The sequence below is a fragment of the Pollicipes pollicipes genome, unplaced genomic scaffold (genome assembly GCF_011947565.3).
Source record: "Pollicipes pollicipes isolate AB1234 unplaced genomic scaffold, Ppol_2.1 Scaffold_4740;HRSCAF=5597_pilon_pilon_pilon, whole genome shotgun sequence".
In the NCBI taxonomy this organism is placed as follows: domain Eukaryota; kingdom Metazoa; phylum Arthropoda; class Thecostraca; order Pollicipedomorpha; family Pollicipedidae; genus Pollicipes; species Pollicipes pollicipes.
The window spans coordinates 24710800-24733005 of NW_023596545.1; the positions used below are offsets into that span (position 1 = coordinate 24710800).

Here is a 22206-nt window from a genome sequence, read left to right on the forward strand (position 1 = left end):
AGTATGTCAGGAGCCAAACCAGTTTAAAGTTTGTAGCGCTAAGCAAACCGTGTCAGTATCGGACGAAACATGCGCACCACAACCGAGCGGAGTTCGTCGACCAGCGTCGATCTGCAAGCATCCTCGAGCGTCACGCGGCGCCCAGCCGTGTGTCGGTGTGTCGCGAGTCGCGTCGGTCAACATTCCTCAACTGGCTAGCCGGTGACAGCGCGTTACGCCGCGCCGCCGCGCTCATAAACAAACCGTCACATCCGCCGCCGCAAATACGGGTCGGCGTTACGGCCGCCGCCCCGGCGGGCCCGTCTGGGCGCCCGCGGACCGGCCGTGCGGCCGTACCGGTCAGCCGGACACCGGCGCCGGCGATGCCGCGACGGGCGGTGACGCAGCGCAACGAGGAGCGTGTTGAGCAGCCGCTGAGGCGGGGCACGTGCCGACGTGGGCGGCATGAGCGCTCGACTCGGGCCGTCTGTCGGCGCGCTCGCCCTCCACGGCCCCTCTGTCGGCGCTGCGGGCTGAAGCGGAGCCAGCCGTGGTCAGCGGTCGTCGGCCCGTGACCGCGACTTGCTGCTGGTGCTCCAGGAAACTGACAGCATGCGTCTGGACAAACCAAGCCTTTTCCGCGATAATAAGTTGACTTCCTTCTGCTTAGTGGGAATCGGTCAGCTAGGTCATCCGCATTCCTCTTTGTCCTTGGTGAAGGACCACGGCTGGCGGCCGCCCGAGCATCACACATCTCCAGCTGCGCTGCCCGCAGCGCCTGGCCCATTGTATTTATGGTCGGCCTCCCCGACGGAAGGCGGTCAGGTGACGTCTCGAACAGAGGCCCGGTATTGGCACGTCCGCCCGCGCTCCGCTGGTGGTATGACATGTCGCCCATGCCGTGCACGGCGCCGGACAGGACGGGCGGCGGCCGGGCCCGGCTGGCTCATGCGGCTGTCCGCCAGGCACCAGGGGCTGCGGCTGCAGCGGAGAAGCGGCGGGCGGAGCGCCGCGCCGTGGCTGGCCGGCGTCTGCGGTCACCGGCGCCGTCCTCGCCGCGTCGCCCCGGACGGACGGGGCGCCACGGCCGCCGCCGCCGCGGCGCTCACGTCTCCATCGGGCCGGCGGGCGACGCCGCCGCGGCCGGCCGCTCCATTACCACTCTCGCCGGGATACCGCCTGCAGCTCGGCCAGCCGGCGGCGCCAGCCATATACGCCGCGCGCGCGCGCCGATAAGATGGGCCGATAGAGCGGCGCACATCGGTCTCGGCCCCACGTGGGGACGGCTCGCGCACCGCCGCGCTGGAAAGTCTAATGATGTATGGCGGCGGGCCTCATTTGGCGTCGGCCGGACGGCCGCAGGTGGTCTGTCGTTTAAACGGAGCCGGCGCCGGCCGCGGCGCCGTGCCGCCGCCTTCCGTCGGACAGGCCGGCCCGGGCCGCATCATTGTCCGGCCGATGGGCTCATTGTCTGTCACTGGGTGGGCGCCTGCATGAGCTATATTGTGTGTCGCAGACAAGACATGTGACTCGGTCATTGTCCGGCAGACAAGATGCATGAGTGGGTCATCCGTCCGTCATAGACAGATGAAGGTGCTTGACAGTGTCCGGCCGCAGGTATGCAGCTGGACGAGGAATTTGTACGCTATAGATGGGTCGTATGACCAGGTCATTGTCAACCTCAGATAACGTGCGAGCGTTTGGACGACAAAATCATCGCTGGAAATTACGTTAGCGACGTCGCATAGAGCAGCAAACAGTCCCGGTTCGGCAGCCTGAACAGGAAGCTGCAACGGTGCTGATCAAGAAGCGTGCGTGTTGACACTGCCTGTCACTGGCCACGCTCGTCAGCCCGCCCGGCATGCTGCAGTCGATAGTGAGAGGCTGTTCTGACGCCAGGGTCCGCGCCCCAGACGACGGGGCCGTCCGCCAGCTCCGGACTCTCTGACGCCAGGGTCCGCGCCCCAGACGACGGAGCCGTCCGCCAGCTCCGGCCTCTCTGACGCCAGGGTCCGCGCCCCAGACGACGGAGCCGTCCGCCAGCTCCGGCCTCTCTGACGCCAGGGTCCGCGTCCCGGACGACGGAGCCGTCCGCCAGCTCCGGCCTCTCTGACGCCAGGGTCCGCGCCCCGGACGACGGAGCCGTCCGCCAGCTCCGGCCTCTCTGACGCCAGGGTCCGCGCCCCGGACGACGGAGCCGTCCGCCAGCTCCGGCCTCTCTGACGCCAGGGTCCGCGCCCCAGACGACGGAGCCGTCCGCCAGCTCCGGCCTCTCTGACGCCAGGGTCCGCGCCCCGGACGACGGAGCCGTCCGCCAGCTCCGGACTCTCTGACGCCAGGGTCCGCGCCCCAGACGACGGAGCCGTCCGCCAGCTCCGGACTCTCTGACGCCAGGGTCCGCGCCCCAGACGACGGAGCCGTCCGCCAGCTCCGGCCTCTCTGACGCCAGGGTCCGCGCCCCAGACGACGGAGCCGTCCGCCAGCTCCGGACTCTCTGACGCCAGGGTCCGCGCCCCAGACGACGGAGCCGTCCGCCAGCTCCGGACTCTGGCAGCGCTTGGCGTGTGGGTCAGCCCCCTAGTCGATCACTGTCATTCATGCAGCATGCCGGAAACTGTGGGTACGGTGGTAAAGATCGAATCCACACCAGTTTACGTGGAAGGCGAATATCGGCAGTATCTGCAGCAGCGTCACCAGCCTCGCGGCCGGCGCTTCACCCGCCGCGGCCGCCCGCCTGACTCAGCGGCCCACGAGCGCGGCCGTCGGAGGGCAGACGGAGGCGCCGCCCTTCCAGGAATCTGGTCACACGACCCGCTCCCCCGGGGCAGCCAACTATCAGTGTTTAAATACATATGACGGCAGCGGCGCGGTGGAGGCTCGCGCGACATGAGGCACCGCCGGCGCCGTCCGGCCGGCTATCCTCGGCGACAGATACAGCCGATGCGTGGCTGTGGGGCGTCAGATACAGCCTCTGTCCGGCTTCGGGGCGCCAGATACAGCTACTGTCCGGCTTCGGGGCGCCAGGTACAGCTACTGTCCGGGTCCGGGGAGACAGATACAGCCGATGTACGGCTACGGGGCGTCAGATACAGCTACTGTCCGGGCATGGGAAGACAGATATGGCCGCTGTACGGCCCCGGGGCGTCAGATACGGCCGCTGTACGGCTCCGGGGTGACAGTTACAGCCGCTGTCCGGCCCCGGGGCGTCAGATACAGCCAATGTCCGGGTCTGGGGCGACAGATACAGCCGATGCGCGGCTGTGGGGCGTCAGATACAGCCTCTGTCCGGCTCCGGGGCGTCAGATACAGCTACTGTCTGACTCCGGGGAGACAGATACGGCCACTTAACGGCTACGGGGGACAGATGCATCCGCCGTTCGGCATCGGGACGTCAGATATGGCGCTGTCCGACTCCGGGGCGACAGATACAGCCACTGCACGGCTCCTGGGCGTCAGACACAGGGCTTCAGATACAGCCGCTGCTCGGCTCCGGGGCGTCAGATACAGCCGCTGCTCGGCTCCGGGGCGTCAGATACAGTCGCTGTACGGTTGCAGGGCGTCAGATACAGCCGCTGTACAGTTCCAGGGCGTCAGATACAGCCGCTGTACGGTTCCAGGGCGTCAGATACAGCCGCTGTACGGTTGCAGGGCGTCAGATACAGCCGCTGTACGGTTCCAGGGCGTCAGATACAGCCGCTGTTCGGCTCCGGGCGTCAGACACAGCCGCTGTACGGTTCCGTGGTGTCAGACACAGGGCTTCAGATACAGCCGCTGCCCGGCTCCGGGGTGCACGGCTGCCCACCTGCTGCAAGTGCTGCCTTGTAATGGTTGTGATTGGACAGATTAGTGATAGGCTACAGGGCGGAGACGCACGGTATGGTTTTGCAAGCGGCGTTGGATTAGACATTGTCGTGACAGCTCGAGGCTGGTTTTTGATGACAAGGCAAACTGACTGAAATAGTAAGTCTCATCCCCACTGTTGTCACGTCCGGTTGTCCATTTCAGGGGAACAGCACAGGCTACAGCCCCGTCACGCTTCTTACTACGCAACTTCACTTTGTGCATAACGCGGTCACTTAAGCTAAGCTATTTATTTAAAATCGTAGTTAATTGAGGACGCCTTAAATCTTATGATTAATCATGTTTGCCTACTGTATGAATAACCCGATTATGCATAGGAAAATAATGTATGCAACAGATTAATTATACTGAAGTACTTAAATACGTTTTGCAACAGTCATTCAACAAAATTTCACTTTATATGATAAAGACGTCCGCGTTATATCGTAACGCATTCACATTTAACTAGTACGTTGGGGATTCTCGAAAAAGTTATCATTCATTGTCATTATTTCTTTCGATACCAGTGTTGATCTCTGAGAAGTAAACAAACCGTGCATGCAAGGCATATTCATGGTGACAGCAACTGCGCAAAGACATTCTCTGGATGTCGTCAGCGGTTGCATTTTTGATGTCTGAGCATCTCCACGTCATTTCCTGTTCCACATAGGACTCAGATTTTACACCAGCCCGAGATGCACAGTCATGCAGCAGAATCTCCTTAACTGGACAGCGTGAGTGGCAGCGACAAACACGATTAGTTCCGGTGCATCAAATCGCGCATAGGCTTTCCAATCTGCTACCAACGCTTTAATTCCTTTATTTTCTAATCTTAACCTCGTTCCACCGAATCCCGAAATCCACGAAATACTGCAGAGCTCTACAAAAAGGTGGCTCCATCCGAGGAGCATGCTACAGCGTCACCTGCTGGGTCCGCCTCTGCCGTCACACCACTAGCTCCGCCTCTGTCATTCGCGTTGCGACAGTCCCACGCCTCCTCGTGCGCACTGAATCGGCGCCACATGCTGCTGCGCACCGGCGGCGTGCCGCCCGGCGCCGCTCCGGCTGTAATGAGGTGCCGCCATGCACCGGCTCGGACGGCCCCCTGCGCGTGTCCGGGCGGGGCGGGGGATGGGGAAGGGGGCCACGGTGGCGGGTCGGACGGCAGCGACCCACGCCGGCCAGTCGTCGGCCCATCGCCGCACCAACGACTGAGCCACGGAGGAACGGTTACGGAGTCGACGCAGAGGCCGAGCAACGAGAGAAAACGCGCTCGAAATGGTAGCAATACTGCGTCGCAGCTGACGCCGTCGCGTGTGGCTGGAAGAGATCGCTGATGAGCGGCCGTTATCGAAGTTCTTAGCATCTGGCATCATTCTGCATAGCAGGATGCACAATTGTACATATAATTCCAAAGATGGGATCACGGAAGGCAGTGCAAACATTGCAATGCCCAGGCCCCGTGTGAACTCAGACAAACCTAGCAACAGCCAAGGGCGTGACCTGAGGTGTTGTCAGATAGCGGTCAGTACGGCAGCAGAGGCAATGGCGCAGACAGGTGACAGCAGAGCAAACTACATTGCGGGTAGTGGCTAGACAGTACGGAGGACGGGCATCGGGCTGTACACAGTGTCCTGACGAGAAAGTGCCGAGGACAGGGACAGGCCCGCAGACTGTGGTATCTGCAGAGCTGTTGAGCCGTCGGCCTTGCTCTTGTGTGACAGCCGATGAGATCGCGCCGCCAGCGTCCTGCCTTGGCATCGAGAAGGGGGGGGGGGGTGATCAGGCGCCGATCAGCCAGCCGGCCTCCTCATTATCGCCTGCTACTGCCGCCCGGATCGCCGTCTGCCTGTTAACGGCCTGCTAACGGCCTGCTAACGAGCTGGTGACGGCCCGGCTCCGGCGCCGCCCCCGCTGCCGACGGCCCGTCTCCGGCGCCGCCCCCACTCGCTCGTCGGCCTCCTGACTACTGAACACGCCCCTGCCAGGCGGCACCCAGCCGGTACGGAACTGAGAGTGCACTGCCGATCAGAAAGCATGTGGGGGGTTATAGGCCAGCGACCATACCCTGTATGCGGCACATCAACGCTGCCTACGCTGCGGGCAAGATGGTGGGCGCAGGAAGTTTGGTCTGAGGTTTCACAATTTGGGCTTCTTGGCTTAGGGTTCCAGAAGCTCGGCTTTGTTTACCAAAACGCGTACACATCCAGGTATCGGTTGGGCCAAGCTTCCCCATTCAGCACCATTGGCGTGCATCTCTCCAGATCCACCCCGTCCGCGCAATCCACATACATTCCTCCATTCAGCACGACTTGTGAAACACGTGCCCGCACACCCTTGTTTTCAACACGTGATGAACAAATCACGTTAGTTGGTCCTCGCTCGCCAAGCTGCATGCCAGGATGCGTCACCCCTGCATCAATGGCCGCTACCGTCCGACCCGCCGTCACCCAGTGGGCGTCGCCGGGCAGCCGTCGGCGGCTGTGAGCGGGTCGCGTTCACCCGACCCCGCCCCGGCCCGGTGCCGGCTCGACCCGCCGTCCACACGCCGCTGACTGGCCGATTCGGCGCGGCGGCGGCCGACCGCGGCCCGCTCTATTTGGTGCGGCCAGCGCCCGGTCGGCCCCGGCGCGCCTAAGCCTTTATTGATGGTGCGCCCAGCACGCCGGCCAAATACAAATAGGCCCGACAGAGCGGCGACGGCCGACTGACGGACGGCGGCGGGCGGCGGCGGCGGTGGCAGCGGCGACGAGCCAGGTCAGGACAGAGAGGCGGGCTGGGGCGCCGGCCCGGGGCGGCGAGAGAGCGCTCTCTCGGCGGCCGGCACTCCTGCGGCACTCCGCGGGCCGCCGTCCGCCGTCGCTGTCCAGAGCGATGTCCTGTCGATGAACAGCCCGTCACGGTCCCGGTCCGAGTGATGGTCTGTCACTGGGCGGTCCTGCGCCGGCGTCACGGCCGCGTCACGTCACTTAGGGTTTGACTTCTGGCGACTCGATCCAAGCGGCGCTCTGCACCGAGGGGAGGCCCTGTCGAGGCGGCTCTGTCTGTAGTCGAATGTCAGCTGTCAGCCGCTGCCGGATTGCAGAAACGGCACGTCACCATCGAGAGGTTCCGGGGAGCTGCTGGCCACTACCGATAGGGACGAGGAGATGCTGGCCACCACCGAGAGGCCCCGGGGAGCCGCTGGTCACGACCCGCCATCACGGCCAGCCGAGTGTTCGACACCTCTATTCACGGTGGCCGCCGCAAGCCGCGGTCACACGGTGTGTCTCCACAGCTCCTCAGCTGTGTCCCTGCCACCGACAGGCGCCGCTCAGGAGCCGTGCTGCTGAGCTGTGCTCGTCTCGCTGTGCCACGCCCTGGCTGTATACACCGCCGGGCGGGGCAGCCATGCTTGTCAGCCCCCCCCCCGCCCCCCTGGGGCTCAGCACGGGCGCTGAGCAGGCGCAACACCCGTCCACATCGCGAGCTGCAGAGGCGCCGATAAGGTCGCCCTTTAAGGTCACCATTTAAGGTCACCCTTAAGTGGTGACCATAAGGTCACCACCCTTATAGTGTCATCCTTTCGCGCAAAGGGCCAATAATAGCCATGTTGGCACGTCGGATGTAAGCACGGCTGAATCCCAGCGCCGAGGAATGCTACGGATCATTATTCCATGTTCCGATGAATGCGCGTAATCTGAGACGAGCAACGTGCGGATCATCACACTGAGGACTTTACTTCACCCGTGGTCGCGGAAGACTGGCGTCGCTTACACCCCGACTTGCGAAGGCATCCTCACCTTCGGACCTAAAACACGGAGCTCGGAAAACGGGGGAGCAGAAGGTGGTTCTGGTTCTACCCCTGGCGCAGCAGCCCCTCTGCACCCGATCTCGAGCAAACGCGCCGCCTCGTGGCCCCAGTAACAAGGCGCGGCCGCCGGCTGGCTCAACGTCGACCCTGATCGCCCGCGGCTGCCGGCGGCTCGGCTCTGCTGACTTTGGCGCCCGAGCGCGCCACCTATGACACCGACCCATAGTTAATCACGCGGCTCCCCTCCCCGGAACCGCGGCGTCTGCCGCTGCGGATGGCTTGTGGGCTGGCGATGACGTCACTGAACTGTCCCTCGGTCCCGCCTGTCCTGCGGAACACGGCGTACTGGCCGGTTCGTGCCGTGACTGGACCTAGTCTGGCCTGCTGGTGACCTGGTCTATCCCCTTGGTCTGAACTGTCCCAGGCTGTCACGAGAAGCACGACGTGACGGCCGGGTCATGACCGGACGAGATCCGTTTCCGAGCAGGGGCTTGGCTGGAACACAGCTAAACCGGTCCCAGATACAGCGAGATCGCACATCTAGCCGTATCGCCACTAATGCGCAGTGACGCAGCCAACATCGGACAGCGACCGCCACCAACACAAGCTGACAGCTAACGTTTGTGAGCCGGCAGGCCCCGGCAGCGGGGCGATCTGCATTGGTGGCTGTGGCGGCGCGGACAAGCCCCGAGCGAGCCCCCGCTCTGAGGCATCAGGCAGCAGCTCTCGACGTGGTACGAAATCCAGGAGGCCTATATCAGCGCCACCTCGGCACCCCCGAACAAGACCCCAGTGGCGAGCGCAGGCGCCCCCCGACCGCCCCACCGGCGGACAGGCGCATGGATGAAGCTTCGCATCTCTTTGGAGAACTTCCCCGAATGTCGACCTCAGCTTCCGACATGTAAAACCTAAACCACAAAAGTCGCCAAAAAGTGCAAGCAAAAACTCGATTGCCTGCGTATGTCTACCTTCGTAAGCCTTCAGTCCATGGACCGTTCTATTGTTGACCCCAGGCACGCACACGGCGACGAACGCAGTGGCAGCGGTTCGCCCGCTGTCCCGGCTCGCCCGCTGTTCCGGTTCGCCCGCTGTCCGGCTCACCCGCTGCCTCGGCTCGCCTGCTGTTCCGGCACTCCCGCTGTCCCGGCTCGCCCGCTGTCCCGGCTCGCCCGCTGTTCCGGCTTGCCCGCTGTCCCGGCTCGCCCGCTGTCCCGGCTTGCCCGCTGCCTCCGCTCGCCCGCTGTCCCGGCTTGCCCGCTGCCTCGGCTCGCCCGTTGTTCCGGCGCTCCCGCTGTCCCGGTTCGCTGACAGCCGGGTGTGACCTCAGCGGCCCGGTATGCTGTGACGGGGTCGGTGGAGCGGGGTAGGGGGGCGGACGGGGGGGTCATTTGTCAGGTCGGCTCCAGGTCAGGAGGGGGGTGGGCCTTGTTTATGGTCGCCGGCTGCCAGCTTGGCCGCGTCTCCTGCCACCGTTTCCAGACGGAGTTGTCGAGCGGGGGTGGGCGGCCCCTCCCCTCCCCCGGCCATCCCACTGCGATCCGTGGCGCGATTCGTGGCCGGTCACGAGGGAGCACGGCCGCACGGCCAAGCTGCCCAATCCGTCGCCAAAATCCAGATCCACATCTGATCCACATCTGATCCAGATCCATCGCCAAGACGAATCAGTCAGTTATACGCGGGCTCCGATCTGAGATCGACAGAACCTCAGTCACTATGACTGAGTGCTGATCAGTCCGCTCCGTTACGGCTACGGTGACTGATCCGCTGGCTGGTCACGGTAACTGATCCCCTGGCGACCTGATTCCGACCTCTGGGCAGACCGGTCAGCGGATTAAGCCGGTCAACTAATTCCAGTCACTAGGAGGGATCAGCAACATTTATGTTCCATGGACTGACGTCACGGGCCGTGATACTTTTACGCTAATTATAGCCAGGTGATCAAGTAAATATGAGCCGCCTTTCAAGACGATTGCGTTATTAATGTGTGTGATTAGTTCGATTATCGACCTCCAAGAAAACTAAGCTTTTGCTTGTTTATCTACTGACATCATCTGGCACTAAGCTCTGGTGAATTAATTTCACGCAGCGCTGAAGCGCCGAAGCCACCCTGTGAGCGGTGTGCAGTACAATGACACAGCGCGCCAGGACGTACATCATTCACCTTACTCAACCAGCGCCGTCCGAACTGCATTTCCCAAGCAGCAGTGTTCCAACGGCGTGACACAGCGTCCTCCCACGGTCAGGTCAGCAGGGGCAGCAGCGGAGCCGCGGCCGCCGAGCTCGGGACGACCGGCGGCGCGCCGGCGCCGCTCCGGCGAGTGACGCCGGTGCTGACGGGACAGGGACGGTCGCCGCCGCCGCGCCGCCGCCGCCGCCGCCGCCGCCCGATGGGCGGGACTGACCTGGTCAGCGCGGCGAGCGGCACGTGCCCCGCCAGCCCCGCCCCGATCGCCGCCCGTCCGCACGCTTCGGCGTCAAACCGCGCCGTCCACCGGAACAATGCGCCGGCCACCACTCGGTATTCAGCGTCCCGCCTCACAAGTGACGCGCCTGCAGCGCCGGCTGACTCATCAGCCCCACTGGTGGCGTCGCCAATCGTGTCCGGCACGACGCGAAATCAAGCCGTGCTGACGACGGCCGCGAGATCGGCGTCTCTCCCCTCCCCCCCCCCCCCCCCGCCGCGTCCCAACGATTCATACGTATTGTATTCCCTCTTGTGATGCCGGATGGGGACGATATTGGAATGCACAGGGGTATAGAAGCCGTTAGCATATGCTCAGAAATTCACGGCTCACATGCTAGCCCTGCCACCCCCCCCCCCCCCCTCTCTCTCTCTCTCTCTCTCTCTCTCTCTCTCTCTCTCTCTCTCTCTGTCTCTCCTCCGTCTCCTCTCTGAGTGTCCACAAGGCGCGTGGCACAAAAGTATAGAACTGCGTGTGTTTAGAACAGTGTACGGGCACGCATGAGTGGAAGTGGGCCCGTTACAGGTACCGGAGCCGGTGGGTGCGTGGGAGCTGTGGGTGGCTACAGGGGTGACGGTTATAAGAGACGCGGCACTGGACCCATCGAGCACACAGCCCACGCCGACACCGACAGCGGCTCAGCTGGCGTGGCTGGAATGTGAGTTCAAAAGAAGAAGACGGGAGGGTGAGAAGGGAAAATGGAAGGAGAATGGATGACGTCTCCTTCCATGGAACCACTGGCGCCACGTAACCAGACTACCTAGTGCTTGATTATTTGGTTGTTTGGATTCGAGCCCTTTCGGCCGGTCACGGCCACTTCAGGGCTATGAGATGAAGCACAGTGGATAACGGTGAGGTGGAAATATGCGCACCTGAGGGTTCATCCAATACAACACACATCCCCACAGGGACCACTCTTCGAAGTTTGTGCTGGGCGCTGGGACGGGCTTGTGTTCGGCGCTGAGACGGGGCTTGTGCTCGGTGCTGGGACGGGGCTTGTGCTCGGCACTGAGACGGGACTTGTGCTCGGCGATGGGACGGGGCTTGTGCTCGGTGCTGGGACGGGGCTTGTGCTCAGTGCTGGGACGGGGCTTGTGCTCGGTGCTGAGACGGGGCTTGTGCTCGGTGCTGGGACGGGGCTTGTGCTCGGCGCTGAGACGGGGCTTGTGCTCGGCGATGGGACGGGGTTTGTGCTCGGTGCTGGGACGGGGCTTGTGCTCGGTGCTAGGACGGGGGACGGGGTATGTGCTCGCCGCTGGGATGGAGGGGGCAGTTGAGCCCATTTTCGCTGGCTCATGTAGTCTGTCCGGGATAAACGGGTGTCGAGGATGTGCCGGATAAAGCAAGAATGATGATAACATGGACGGATGATGGGAGGACGGATAGATGACTAGTGCCATGAACGGCGATTTGTCATACAACCCACCCCTGTTGAAACGTGTTGTAGCACATTATTACAGTTCTCCTCGGCCACCAGCGGCCAGAGCTTCAGCTGAAGAGGACCACACATGGGCGGCTTCGCACGGCTCTAGCCTAAGTCGGGAGCGAGAGGGCGCGGTTTGCCGCGTCGCGTCCGTGGTCGTGTACAATAGACCCTCGACTGTTGCCGGATGTAAGCCATCGGCCGGCGGTGCGCGGCGAAAGTGATCGCCTCGTCTCCCTCCCCGCCGCACCGGCCGCCGCCGCGACCTTGTTAGGCACCGCGCACCGGAATGTAAACAGGCTGAATAGCCGGCACGTTCGGAACAATGGGCGAGCTCGGACAGACTCATCTGACACCGGAGCTGGACCAACAGATTGGTCGAGAATGGGAGACAGGAACGGCTCGCAAACAACAGCCCGCCCTGGCACCTATACCTGCCCACATCAGCGAGACAGGACACTGGCCCGCTGCATCCGGTTCGGGCGCACATCCCGGTCCGCAGCAGCGAGACAGGACATTGGTCCATAGCAACCAGCCAGGGCAACCGTACCGAACAACGTCCAGCTGCTCTAGAATAAGGCCACTGATCAAGCTGCCACATCGGCTCACTGACACGAGACGGGGTCTCTTGCGTCCTGCGCCGGTATCATGTACGGCGTGTGATGGCCAGAGATAGTGTCACTGGCCGCGCGCCGCTAGACGCAAGCCCGGCTATCAGAGGCAGGCACTGCAGAAGCAGACCCGGCTACCGGGGCAGGCGCCGCCAGACCCAGGCCCGGCTACCGGGGGCAGGCGCCGCCAGACCCAGACCCGGCTACCAGGGCAGGCGCCGTCAGACCCAGACCCGGCTACCAGGGCAGGCGCTACTGAAGAATGTCCGGCTTCAACCAGGCCCGTTCGCAAACTTCCCATCCAGCCCCACGTTTTCCTCACCTTTTGTTCTGTCTCTCGGCCTGGGGTGGAATTGCGGCAAGTCACCTAAGCAGAGTGCAAGGGGCGATAAACTCTGGGCCAAGATCGTCACCGATGCTCGTCGGCGATATTCCATGGCGGCGACTATTCAGACGCCGGGCTGGCGCGGTGTTGGTGAGCTTGTCACCCACTGTGACGGCCTCGCTGTATTCAGGGCCTGCCATGACTCGCGGGCTCCGGTGACGATCCGGTCCCTGTTCTCTCCTGCGTACCTCTGTATGTCAGCGTGCCACCCGGACGGCAGCGGCGGGAGCTCTTGATCTACCAGCTCTCCGCCTGCCGGTGGCATGCTCGACGTTCTCGTATCACGCAGCCTCATCCTAGAGCCTGGTGCCGACCATCACCGCCTCTCGCACCCGCAATGAGTTCCGCACCAGACTGTAGGATTTAGACGGGCACGTTGTGGGATCATGGCCTGCCTGTCGTTATATGTAACATGTGTCCACGATTTAGCTATCAACTGATGACTTTGTTTTTGACGAGGTTTGTGTGAACGACTGGATGGTGAATAGCGTGTGAATGTGGTCGCGTTGTCATCATGTTTTGATATTACATTCATACTACCATTGTAATTGTACGGTATCAAACAATGAGCCACTTGCTGGAATGATTCGTAAATGTGATGAAATGAACAGACGCAGGCACACGAGGCCCGGGGCGAGACAACGCCGGACCAGGCCGCTCAGACGGCTTCAGACCACTAGCGACCGGCCTGGTCACGAGCCATCGGGGCTGGCGTGGCTGCTAGCTAGTTTATTGACCTGGGATCAGTGTTCGCAAACAGAGGCCCTGCTCCGCCGTTACGCGTCGTCACTCAGCATTCCTCTCGCGCCTCTGCAGCGGTGTTTCTTGTGCGCGTGCTCATGTATGCATTACGTGATGCCTCGAGAGATGGTATTGCCAACATTGGAGAGAAACCCAGATTTGTACCCGGTGTTCACTCGGCTCACCGGCAGTTGGAACAGATCGAAGCTACCGAATGGGGCCGGCGAACTGAACACGCGCAGTGTATTCAAACAAGGCCCATCAGAGCACCTTCAGTGCTTACACAGGGCATCAGGTATGGCACGTTGCTTTTGATGCAGTGGTAATACCCTAGAATGTTCTCCAGTTGAGAGGTAAGCAGCTGTATTTCCAAGGAATGTGAAGTATGTCATGCATGCAGTCAGCTGACCAAAATGCATTGCAGTGATGGCTCACGAGCCGAGTAAGACTAACGGACTTGTAATTACGGCCGAGTGTAGTGTCCCGGCAGTCTCTGGGTCGCAAGGTGTAATGCTCAATGTGTGTTAATAAAAAAATGCATGCTCAATGTGTAATACTGGAGGCGTAATATGCAAATGCACGAAGGCATGACATGCAAAGCACTGACCAAGGTCTCTGCTACCGCTCTTTACTCTCCGAGAATATCGTTGCAAAGAACGCGAGATGCGTCGGTGTTCTACTATATCCCCGTGGTATCACGATTTCAGCAGGGTCAAGACCGTTTTCAATCATTTGCAAAGCGGGGACGGCCGTCCGTCAGCTAGCAGGGGCGCCCCGGCGCGCCGCTCGGCACTCTTCGACCTTTATCGGAGCTCGACCAGCACCCGAGCCCGCCGGGCAGACAGCACCCGCCTGGTGCACTGCAGCGGAGCGTCCGGCCGGATAGGACCGGGTACGGGTCGAGCTGGCTGGATCGGGCCAGACCGGACCGATGCAAAGCGAACCAAACCGGACTGGACCGGGCCGCACCGGACCGCGACGTACTCATGGCCGACTCCCGGACTGGGCCAGAACATGGCAGACTAGACCAGATCAGACCCAACGTGAAGGACCGGGCCGGACCGGACTGGACTGGACCGGACCGGACCGGACCGGATCGGACCGGACCGGACCGGACTGGACTGGACTGGACTGGACCGGACCGGACCGGACCGGACCGGACCGGACCGAACTGGACTGGACCGGACCGGACCGGACCGGACCGGACCGGACCGGACCGGACCGGACCGGACCGGACCGGACCGGACCGGACCGGACCGGACCGGACCGGATCAGACTGGATGTGACATTAGGCAATCGGTAAATGGTCTCGTAGCACCAATGGACATGACTTGTGTTTTTTCGCGCGATGAGAGCTTCTTCCAGCCGCCGGCTGTGCTCGCGGAGTGTGCCATCGGTGCGCCACGCCGCCGGTGTTCGCACCGTTTGTGTTCACGCCGCCGGTGATTACGCCGTCTGTGTTTGCGCCGTCGGTGTTCACGCAGTCGGTGCTCGCGCATTCGGTGTTCGCATCGGTCGTGTTCACGCCGTCAGTGTTCATGCCGTCTGGGTTCTCGCCGTTGATGCTCGCGCAGTCGGTGTTCGCGCAATCATTGTTCACACGCCACCGACCTGTGGTGGCCTAGACCCATCTGTCCTGGTTGGATGGCAGCCAGCGATTCTGACCAATCACCGCGCTTGGCTTTTGTCTCGTGTGCTGCTGTTCCATGTTGAAGGACGTTGGTTTGGTTGATTTTTACGGTGTTCTTGTCGGTTGTGAGTTGTAACTTTCTTTAGTTTGCAGGTGACCGAAGTCCTGGAAGCCTTGTGGTGTTGAGGCTTGTCGGTACGACGGTGCTGACGTTAGCCGTGCAGCCCACGCTGTGAACAGATTTGTTTAAATGTTGAAAAAATAAATAAATAAACAGTGGAAATGCACATTAGCAGTCAGCAATGACGTAACAAGCGGTCCGCTCCGTCGACAACCGCAAATAGGACGTCCCGCACACAACTGAAAATATCGTACGAGTACTGGCGCGAAACCGTACTCCCAGTGATTGCGTGTCACCGTAAGGGATGCATAATCATTCTCCTGAATCATGATGTACCATTTCAACACATATGTTGACCTTCTCTGGCACGGGTGTTTATACAACCCTCCAGTTTGCCGAGGGTACCTGCCAAAGTGTTTCATGCATCAAAATGAAGTTTAGTCTGCTTACTCTGAGACAATTTTTGCATGCCCGCAATGAATTATCGCCAATTTAGGTCACCGATTTGCGAACTTATTCTTAGAGCTTCGCATGAAATATTTAAAAACTGGGCGCCTTGCGATGAATTCTTAGTCCCATGTGAGTCAGGTTTTTTTTCTTCCAATGGTTCGGAGGATGCGCAGCGTCTATGAGATGTGCATCGTCAGTTATCTTGACCCTTCTTAAGGTCATTTGTAAAGGTCATTAATCCAAGTCTTGGTAATACGTGAATATGTTCCTCAACTGCGTTATGCCATGAGCTAGCATGACTGAGAAATGTCCATGGTAGTGTGCTGGTCAGTCAAGGTCAAGATCATGTCAGTCTAAATATCTGCAAAACTTCCCCCGGGCAATGCAAATAAATATCACGGTGTCATGACGATGAGCGCTACGTTTTCTCAGGTCAAAGTCATGGCAGGCTGCGAAATATCCTCATGTGATCTCATATCATCCCTTCAAGGAAAATGATGGCATGCTTTTAGTTGAATTAACTATATTTTGAGCCTACGTAAGGCTATGGAAAAACAGTGAAACAGCTGATTGCACGGCGCTTGTTCTGACACGTCAGGGCAGCCGTCACAGACACCGGTGATGTCCCGGAGTAAAGGCGGAATGTCGCGTGCAGGCCGCCCACCCGTTGTCGAATGTTGCTGTTGCACTTTGCGTGACTGATCAGCAAGCGGGTTAAACATTTCCTGTGACATTGGATGCAGCAAACAAGCACGTGTGGGCGAAGATTATGAGACGGACCATGCAGAACGCCGTACAGACTGCGTCGCGTCTGTCGCTCGCAGCCGCCGCAGCCTTCTGCACACAGTCACGTTCCTTTTACCAGGGGAAAGAAGACATCCGCTTGAGATACCAGCGATACCTCGTGTGACTCGATACATAATGCATGCGAGACGCAGCGGCCCGGGAGCATGTACCGCATACATATGTTGCCTCGTTGAAGCCAGCTCTGGTCCTGAGCGGTTCTTAGGTGCATTCGCCCACGCAACCGGCCATAGCCTTGAGTCTATGGTACCTGCTGTCAAGGATTCGCTCTCACACCAGGCCATAGCCTTGAGTCTATGGCACCTGCTGTCGCCGAATCGCTTTGACATTCGGCCAAAGTCGCGAGCCTGCGGTACCTGCTGTCAAGGATTCGCTCTCACACCTGGCCATAGCCTTGAGTTTATGACACCTGCTGTCAAGGATTCGCTCTCACACCTAGCCATAGCCTTGAGTCCATGGTACCTGCTGTCAAGGATTCGCTCTCACACCTGGCCATAGCCTTGAGTCTATGACACCTGCTGTCAAGGATTCGCTCTCACACCTGGCCATAGCCTTGAGTCTATGGTACCTGCTGTCAAGGGTTCGCTCTCACACCCGGCCATAGCCTTGAGTCCATGGTACCTGCTGTCAAGGATTCGCTCTCACACCCGGCCATAGCCGCGGGCCTGCGGTACCTGCCGCCACGGATTTATGTGCACACTCGCACTGCTCGGCAATATGCTAACTACTGGCACTCCGTATAGGGACACGGCCTGCCTATCAAAGCCATTTCCTGACACCCGTGTGTAATTTAATGGAGCAGAGCAGACATTTATCAAACTTGGCGACTGACGTTAGATAGCGGGCCAGATGCGGTCTGGCCGCCGCTCTCGGCGGCTGGCAGGCTCTGGCTACCGTGACGGAACGCTCTGGCCCGTTCGAAGCTCACGCGGGCCTGTGGCGCGGTGCTGCACGGCGGTGGATCACGTCCGAAACAGTGTCCGAGCACACTGTGCCGCGTCCAGCATGCTTATCTCAGTTTTAGGCAAATGCCTCCCGAGTCACGTGTTAGTTTGCATTCAGACTTGGACAGTATTACGGTGGAGCAGATATGTGTTAGAGGCGTAAATCGTTCGGGCAATATCGGTATGTGCGGAAGTTATATAACAAAGCACTCCCAGCGGTGGGCGGAGGCATTACCGACGAAAATTATTAATTATTATTGGCAAGAAGTTGACGGCTTCTTGGCGTCGTTGCGCTCCGATCAGAAGCACGTGGCAAGCGAGACGCACCATTGGCTCCTCAGTGAAATTCCATGGGCAAATGTTGCGCCCGAAACGAAGCCAGTCTGGGTTTGGACACGTGCGTTATCCTACCTTGTTGGGAGTGACGGAGCAAACCGCGCTCTTTCCAACGTTTTTTCGCACACCGCATGGATGGAGAATGTTTAGAAAGGTCGGCAGAGCAAAGCTACTTCTGAGCCTAAATCTTTATGACAGTTAGCATGGTGACTGTCAGCCTGCCCCATTACATTCTCCACCATGGGCTGATGACTGCAAGCAATACCCTGCCACTATGACGTTTCAGTAAAAGGGCGGAATGATAGCAGGCAATCGGAGAATTCTGATCGGTTAGCTCCAAGGTTCTAGCACTACCAGAAAAAGTATATTTACATTTTACGGGTAGCATTTGACCAGGAAGATTCCAACGTCTGCTCCGTATGAGCACAGATACGTTTGTTATGCGCAACACGGTCAATCGATGTAGTCGTTGTCAAGAAGGAAAATCTAAGACGTCTCGAGTACCAGTCATGCAATGCATCACTCATCCAGGTTGTGACGACTACGACAACGGAGCGCGCATTCTAACAATCAGCCCCGCATGTCGATTCTGAGGGCTTTGCACGATATCCTGGTGGCAGTCACAATCTAGTGACTGTAAGACATTGCTGACACGGGCCGGCAGACTTTAAACCGTCATCAGTGTCTCAGAGCGTTTGGAAATGAGATAATCTTAGCATTAAAGTACATTTGCCTCTCAAAGCCTGTCTCTTTTGGAAAGATCCAGCTTTATCTATCATTCTTGGTGAAACTGACTGAACCGTGGACAACGAGCATGTATGTATGCCACTCCCATGTCAAATGTCCTTCGATGGTCAGCTCTATTACATTTCTGGGGTGCAAAACTCTGAGCACGCATTAGAAGTCGACAGCGACAGCACGCATACGCCAGTGACGCAACTATGTTTTCTTAAGGCTACAACACACCTGGTAGCAACCAGAGCAGCACAAAAGGCGTGATGAGATTGGGCATCCGGCGCAATTTCGGCGCGCTGCTTTGCTTTGCTCACATGTTATGTGACATGTGCAGCATGTATCTTTGGGTACGCGCATGGAGTGGCGCGTGAGCCGAAGCAGCTTGAGTATGCCCCTCCCTTAGAATTATATGTGAGGCGATTGGGCAGCATTTGTAACCCGATTTATCAGTTCTGTCTAGCTCTGTAGCTTTTGGTAGAAGTGCAGAGCTCTTTTAGTTATTTTAGCTTTCAGTTCTGTAATTGTAGTTCTTAGCATAAGAATGATATGCAAGCTCAACTGCACCAGAAAATATGGGTCAGCTGTTCCAAAAACTTTAATGAAATGCTTGAAATCCAAAGAAAAGCATATTTTTACTGTAGCGTATGGTGGTTTGTTAGCCAAAATGCTTAAACGTACTTCGCTTTAAGCCTGCGACAAGTTGGTAGAGGTCAATTTTTATCGGGTGGTGAGTTTTCCGCATCTACCGGTGTCCGGAGAAAACCCGCTTGAATATCTGCAGATTCAAGCAATTCCTATCAAAACGATGCTAAATGCGAAGAGTTTGCCGTCAACCAAGTGGTAAAACATGTGTACTTGCTTTGCACCGCTTGTCGCGGGTTGGCCCTCCACGCAAGTGTAAAAAACTTGTTTTCTGGAATACGTCCACACACCGACCCCGATATCGTACCAGCTCCTCCCAGGCACACAATGGTGCGTTTTGCCTTTGTCAGAGAAATTCAGTACACGTGCTCGCCGAGTCAATTTCTCATACGCATGATGTCCTGAAATGTGCTTGCAAGCAGCAGCTTGGCAGCATAAGGTAGGAGACAAAAATTACTGAAACGAGCCATCATTACCATGCGACTAAACTCGCCACGGCGATTTCAATACGGCCCTCGAACGGTGCATACCACGTGATGACATCAGTATCACGGAAGATGCGAGACGTATGGTACAGGAACTGAGATTGTGGGTTTCACTTCCGGACATAAAGCTTCATGGACTCCATCGTCTCCAACGGAAATAGAGCGGGCCAATCGACGACATCGCCCGGCTCCTCCGTGCAAGATCGCCGTAGATCACAATGCTCCGATGTCACTTACCATCAGATGCAGCAGAAGCAGGCACGCTACTCTGCGTGGCATGGTGAGGCGCTGGTAGGCTGGTGAACAATTCACATAGTGCCCGCGCTCTGCCGCGCACCAGCCACGCTCCGCGTCGCTGTCCTCCCTCCGGCGGGTCGGCAGAGGCGGCCGGGAGCAGCGGCACCGCGTCCCACTGGGTCGGACGAGCACCGAATTATGGAAAACAAACCCGCCGCGGCGGCGTCGGCGCACGCTGGTGCTGCCACCTGCCGTACGGCGGCTCAACCGCCGGCTGGTGCTAGCGTCGTGTGCGCGGCGAGCGCGGCCGGCGCCGCGGTCTCCGGCGTCCGTGCCGGCGCCTCCGGCGGCCCATTGGGCACGGCCGGCGACACGCAGCGTCGGCCTTCGACGCAGCGGTGTCCTACTCTGGCCGAACAAGGCCTGATCCCACGTCGGCACCCTTCCTCCGCCGGACGGGTGCCAGCGCGGGATCCAGAGCGCGGAGTCCGGCGTTGGGGGTTGGGCTCGCCGACGCGGGTGGGGTCGACAGGCGCCACCACACGTCGGCGATGGGACGGCCGTCCGCCGGCCGGGCGCGCACCGCAGGGCGGGATTAGGCCTTGTTCGGCCAGAGTGGGACTGGCGTGGCGGTGTAAGCCGTGCCACGTCGTGTCGCTCGTCGTTGCGCTAGACGGCAATTGTCCGAGCTCAACCGGCGGACATTGGTGGACGTCTCATCGACACGTCCCATTGTCCCGATCTGCACGGGCCTCTCGCCAGAGCCGCGCTCTGCCGCCTCTAATCCGCCGTGTGAATCGAGCGGACGGTGGCTGGCGCAGCCACGTCCCCCGTTCGTTCCCAGGCTGTACGTCCAGCCGCTTGAGGTCTGACCAGCCAGGAGGCAGCGCTGGAGGAAATGCCACTGCTGGCCAGCCTTCGTTGGCCGGCGGGTGCAGACACCACCGGTCAGGTCTCATTCCTTTGTCACCTCATCACCCGCCCATTGGTCTCCCGTAGAGGCACGTTAAATTTGGCCGACTCAAACTAAGCCATGAGTGGGTGACTGTTGTTCGGCGTTTTGCATAGTGATTATGGGTTACGAGCAGTTTATATTAAGTGGGGATTTGGATGCCGCACCGCTCCTCATTCAAGCCTCATGGAATGCCGTTACAATGACAGTCGGGATGATAGATAGCAAACATGATGATAAAAGGCCGTTCAGCGAGTTCACGGCGTGCACAGGAGAATGGGTAAAAACAGATCGCCGGTGTGGTTCGTCGACGGACAAGGGTGCAGTCGATTCCACTCCACCAATGCCGACAATTGACTGGGTAACCTGACTTCTCAGCTGGCCTGATATGTTCTCAGGGTGAAGCTCATCTCTGCTCAGGGCGACTGGCCGCCGGGTGCCATAATCCAGCTAACCCTGTTCCTAATTCCTCAGCTGCTTGGAGTACCCGATGACTTACTGGAGGGCGGGAACACAATTACGCTGCTGTCTCGACTCAAAACTCTCGAGCTCGTTAGAGGAGCGGCAATGCATTACATTCTCCGGTTTGAAGGCTTTACGCTGCTAAGAAGACATTGCACGTGGTTGTCGGGTGCAGAGAAACGAAGACGCTGCAAGTCGAGCAAGGCAGCCGTGCATTCCCTGGCACGCATTACAGGCATAACTTTGCCAACTAGAACTGAATGTTGTTTTGTAGGCATGTATATTCAACCGCTTTTGCAGACCCCAAACACTCTTAACGACACTTTGCCGAGGAGGTATTCAAACAGTCAAGTTTTCAGCCACCCCCTTGGAATTTAATATGTTTTATTTTAGCGTCTACGGAGGCTCCCATCTATTCGCCGCGTCCCGAACTTGCATCTTAGCACCGGCCATTTTGTTGGAAACGGCCGTGTCTGGCTGGCCAGCCGTCGCGCCACTGACCGGCTCCGGCCCGGCCAGCCTCGTCTCCATTTTCGGCTAACGAGGAGCCAGTTCCGGCTGCAGTCGGCGCCGCTGTGTCCGAGGGGTGAGATGTAAATGAGCCGGCACCTCTTCAGATTAATGCCTCACAGTCAGAGAATGGCTCAGACAGGGCCGGCACGAACACAGCCATATATAACGCCTGGCGCGACCGCGAATAGTCGGCGCCATCTGCCGAGGGCAAGCCCTTCTGTGTCTCCGCAGTCATGTCAGCTTGCGAGAGCCAGCCTATCTGGGCCCCATAGCCGTGACACATGGTGGGGGCGAGCCTCTCCGGGGCCGGCACAATTATGGCGGCCGGTGGCGACAGCCTTTTAGCCATGTCATTGCCGTCATGACAGATAGATTCTGGAAAACCTTTTTAATTTTTTCGAAACTATGATACTTTGTTGGTAAAAGTTATGCCTTTATTCTCTTCATATTGTAACCATAAGGTGGAGCCAGTGTAAGTCAGGCAAGTGTGATGTTGCTGAGATATCATTTCTTATTTATGCCAAACCACGTAACTTATAGATATCGTTGTCTGTTGCATGCATACAAAACATTCGTGAGATAATCAATTGCTTGACTTATTTCTCAATCAAATGCCGTCTGCCACGGCTGCAATGGCTTAATCCTCGTCCCGGTTGGACGA

The 22206-nt window shown here is 59.1% G+C and overlaps 1 protein-coding gene across 1 annotated transcript in view; it reads right to left on the bottom strand.

Annotated features, from left to right (window-relative positions):
• LOC119098083 (thrombospondin type-1 domain-containing protein 4) overlaps window positions 1–19798 on the bottom strand; it is a 33598-nt gene extending 13800 nt beyond the window's left edge. The window contains exon 1 of the mRNA XM_037221011.1: window positions 19619–19798. Within this exon, the coding sequence (XP_037076906.1) occupies window positions 19619–19660 (42 nt within the window). The 5' untranslated portion in view covers window positions 19661–19798. The remainder of the gene's footprint in view (window positions 1–19618) is intronic.
• Between the last annotated feature and the right edge of the window lie 2408 nt (window positions 19799–22206).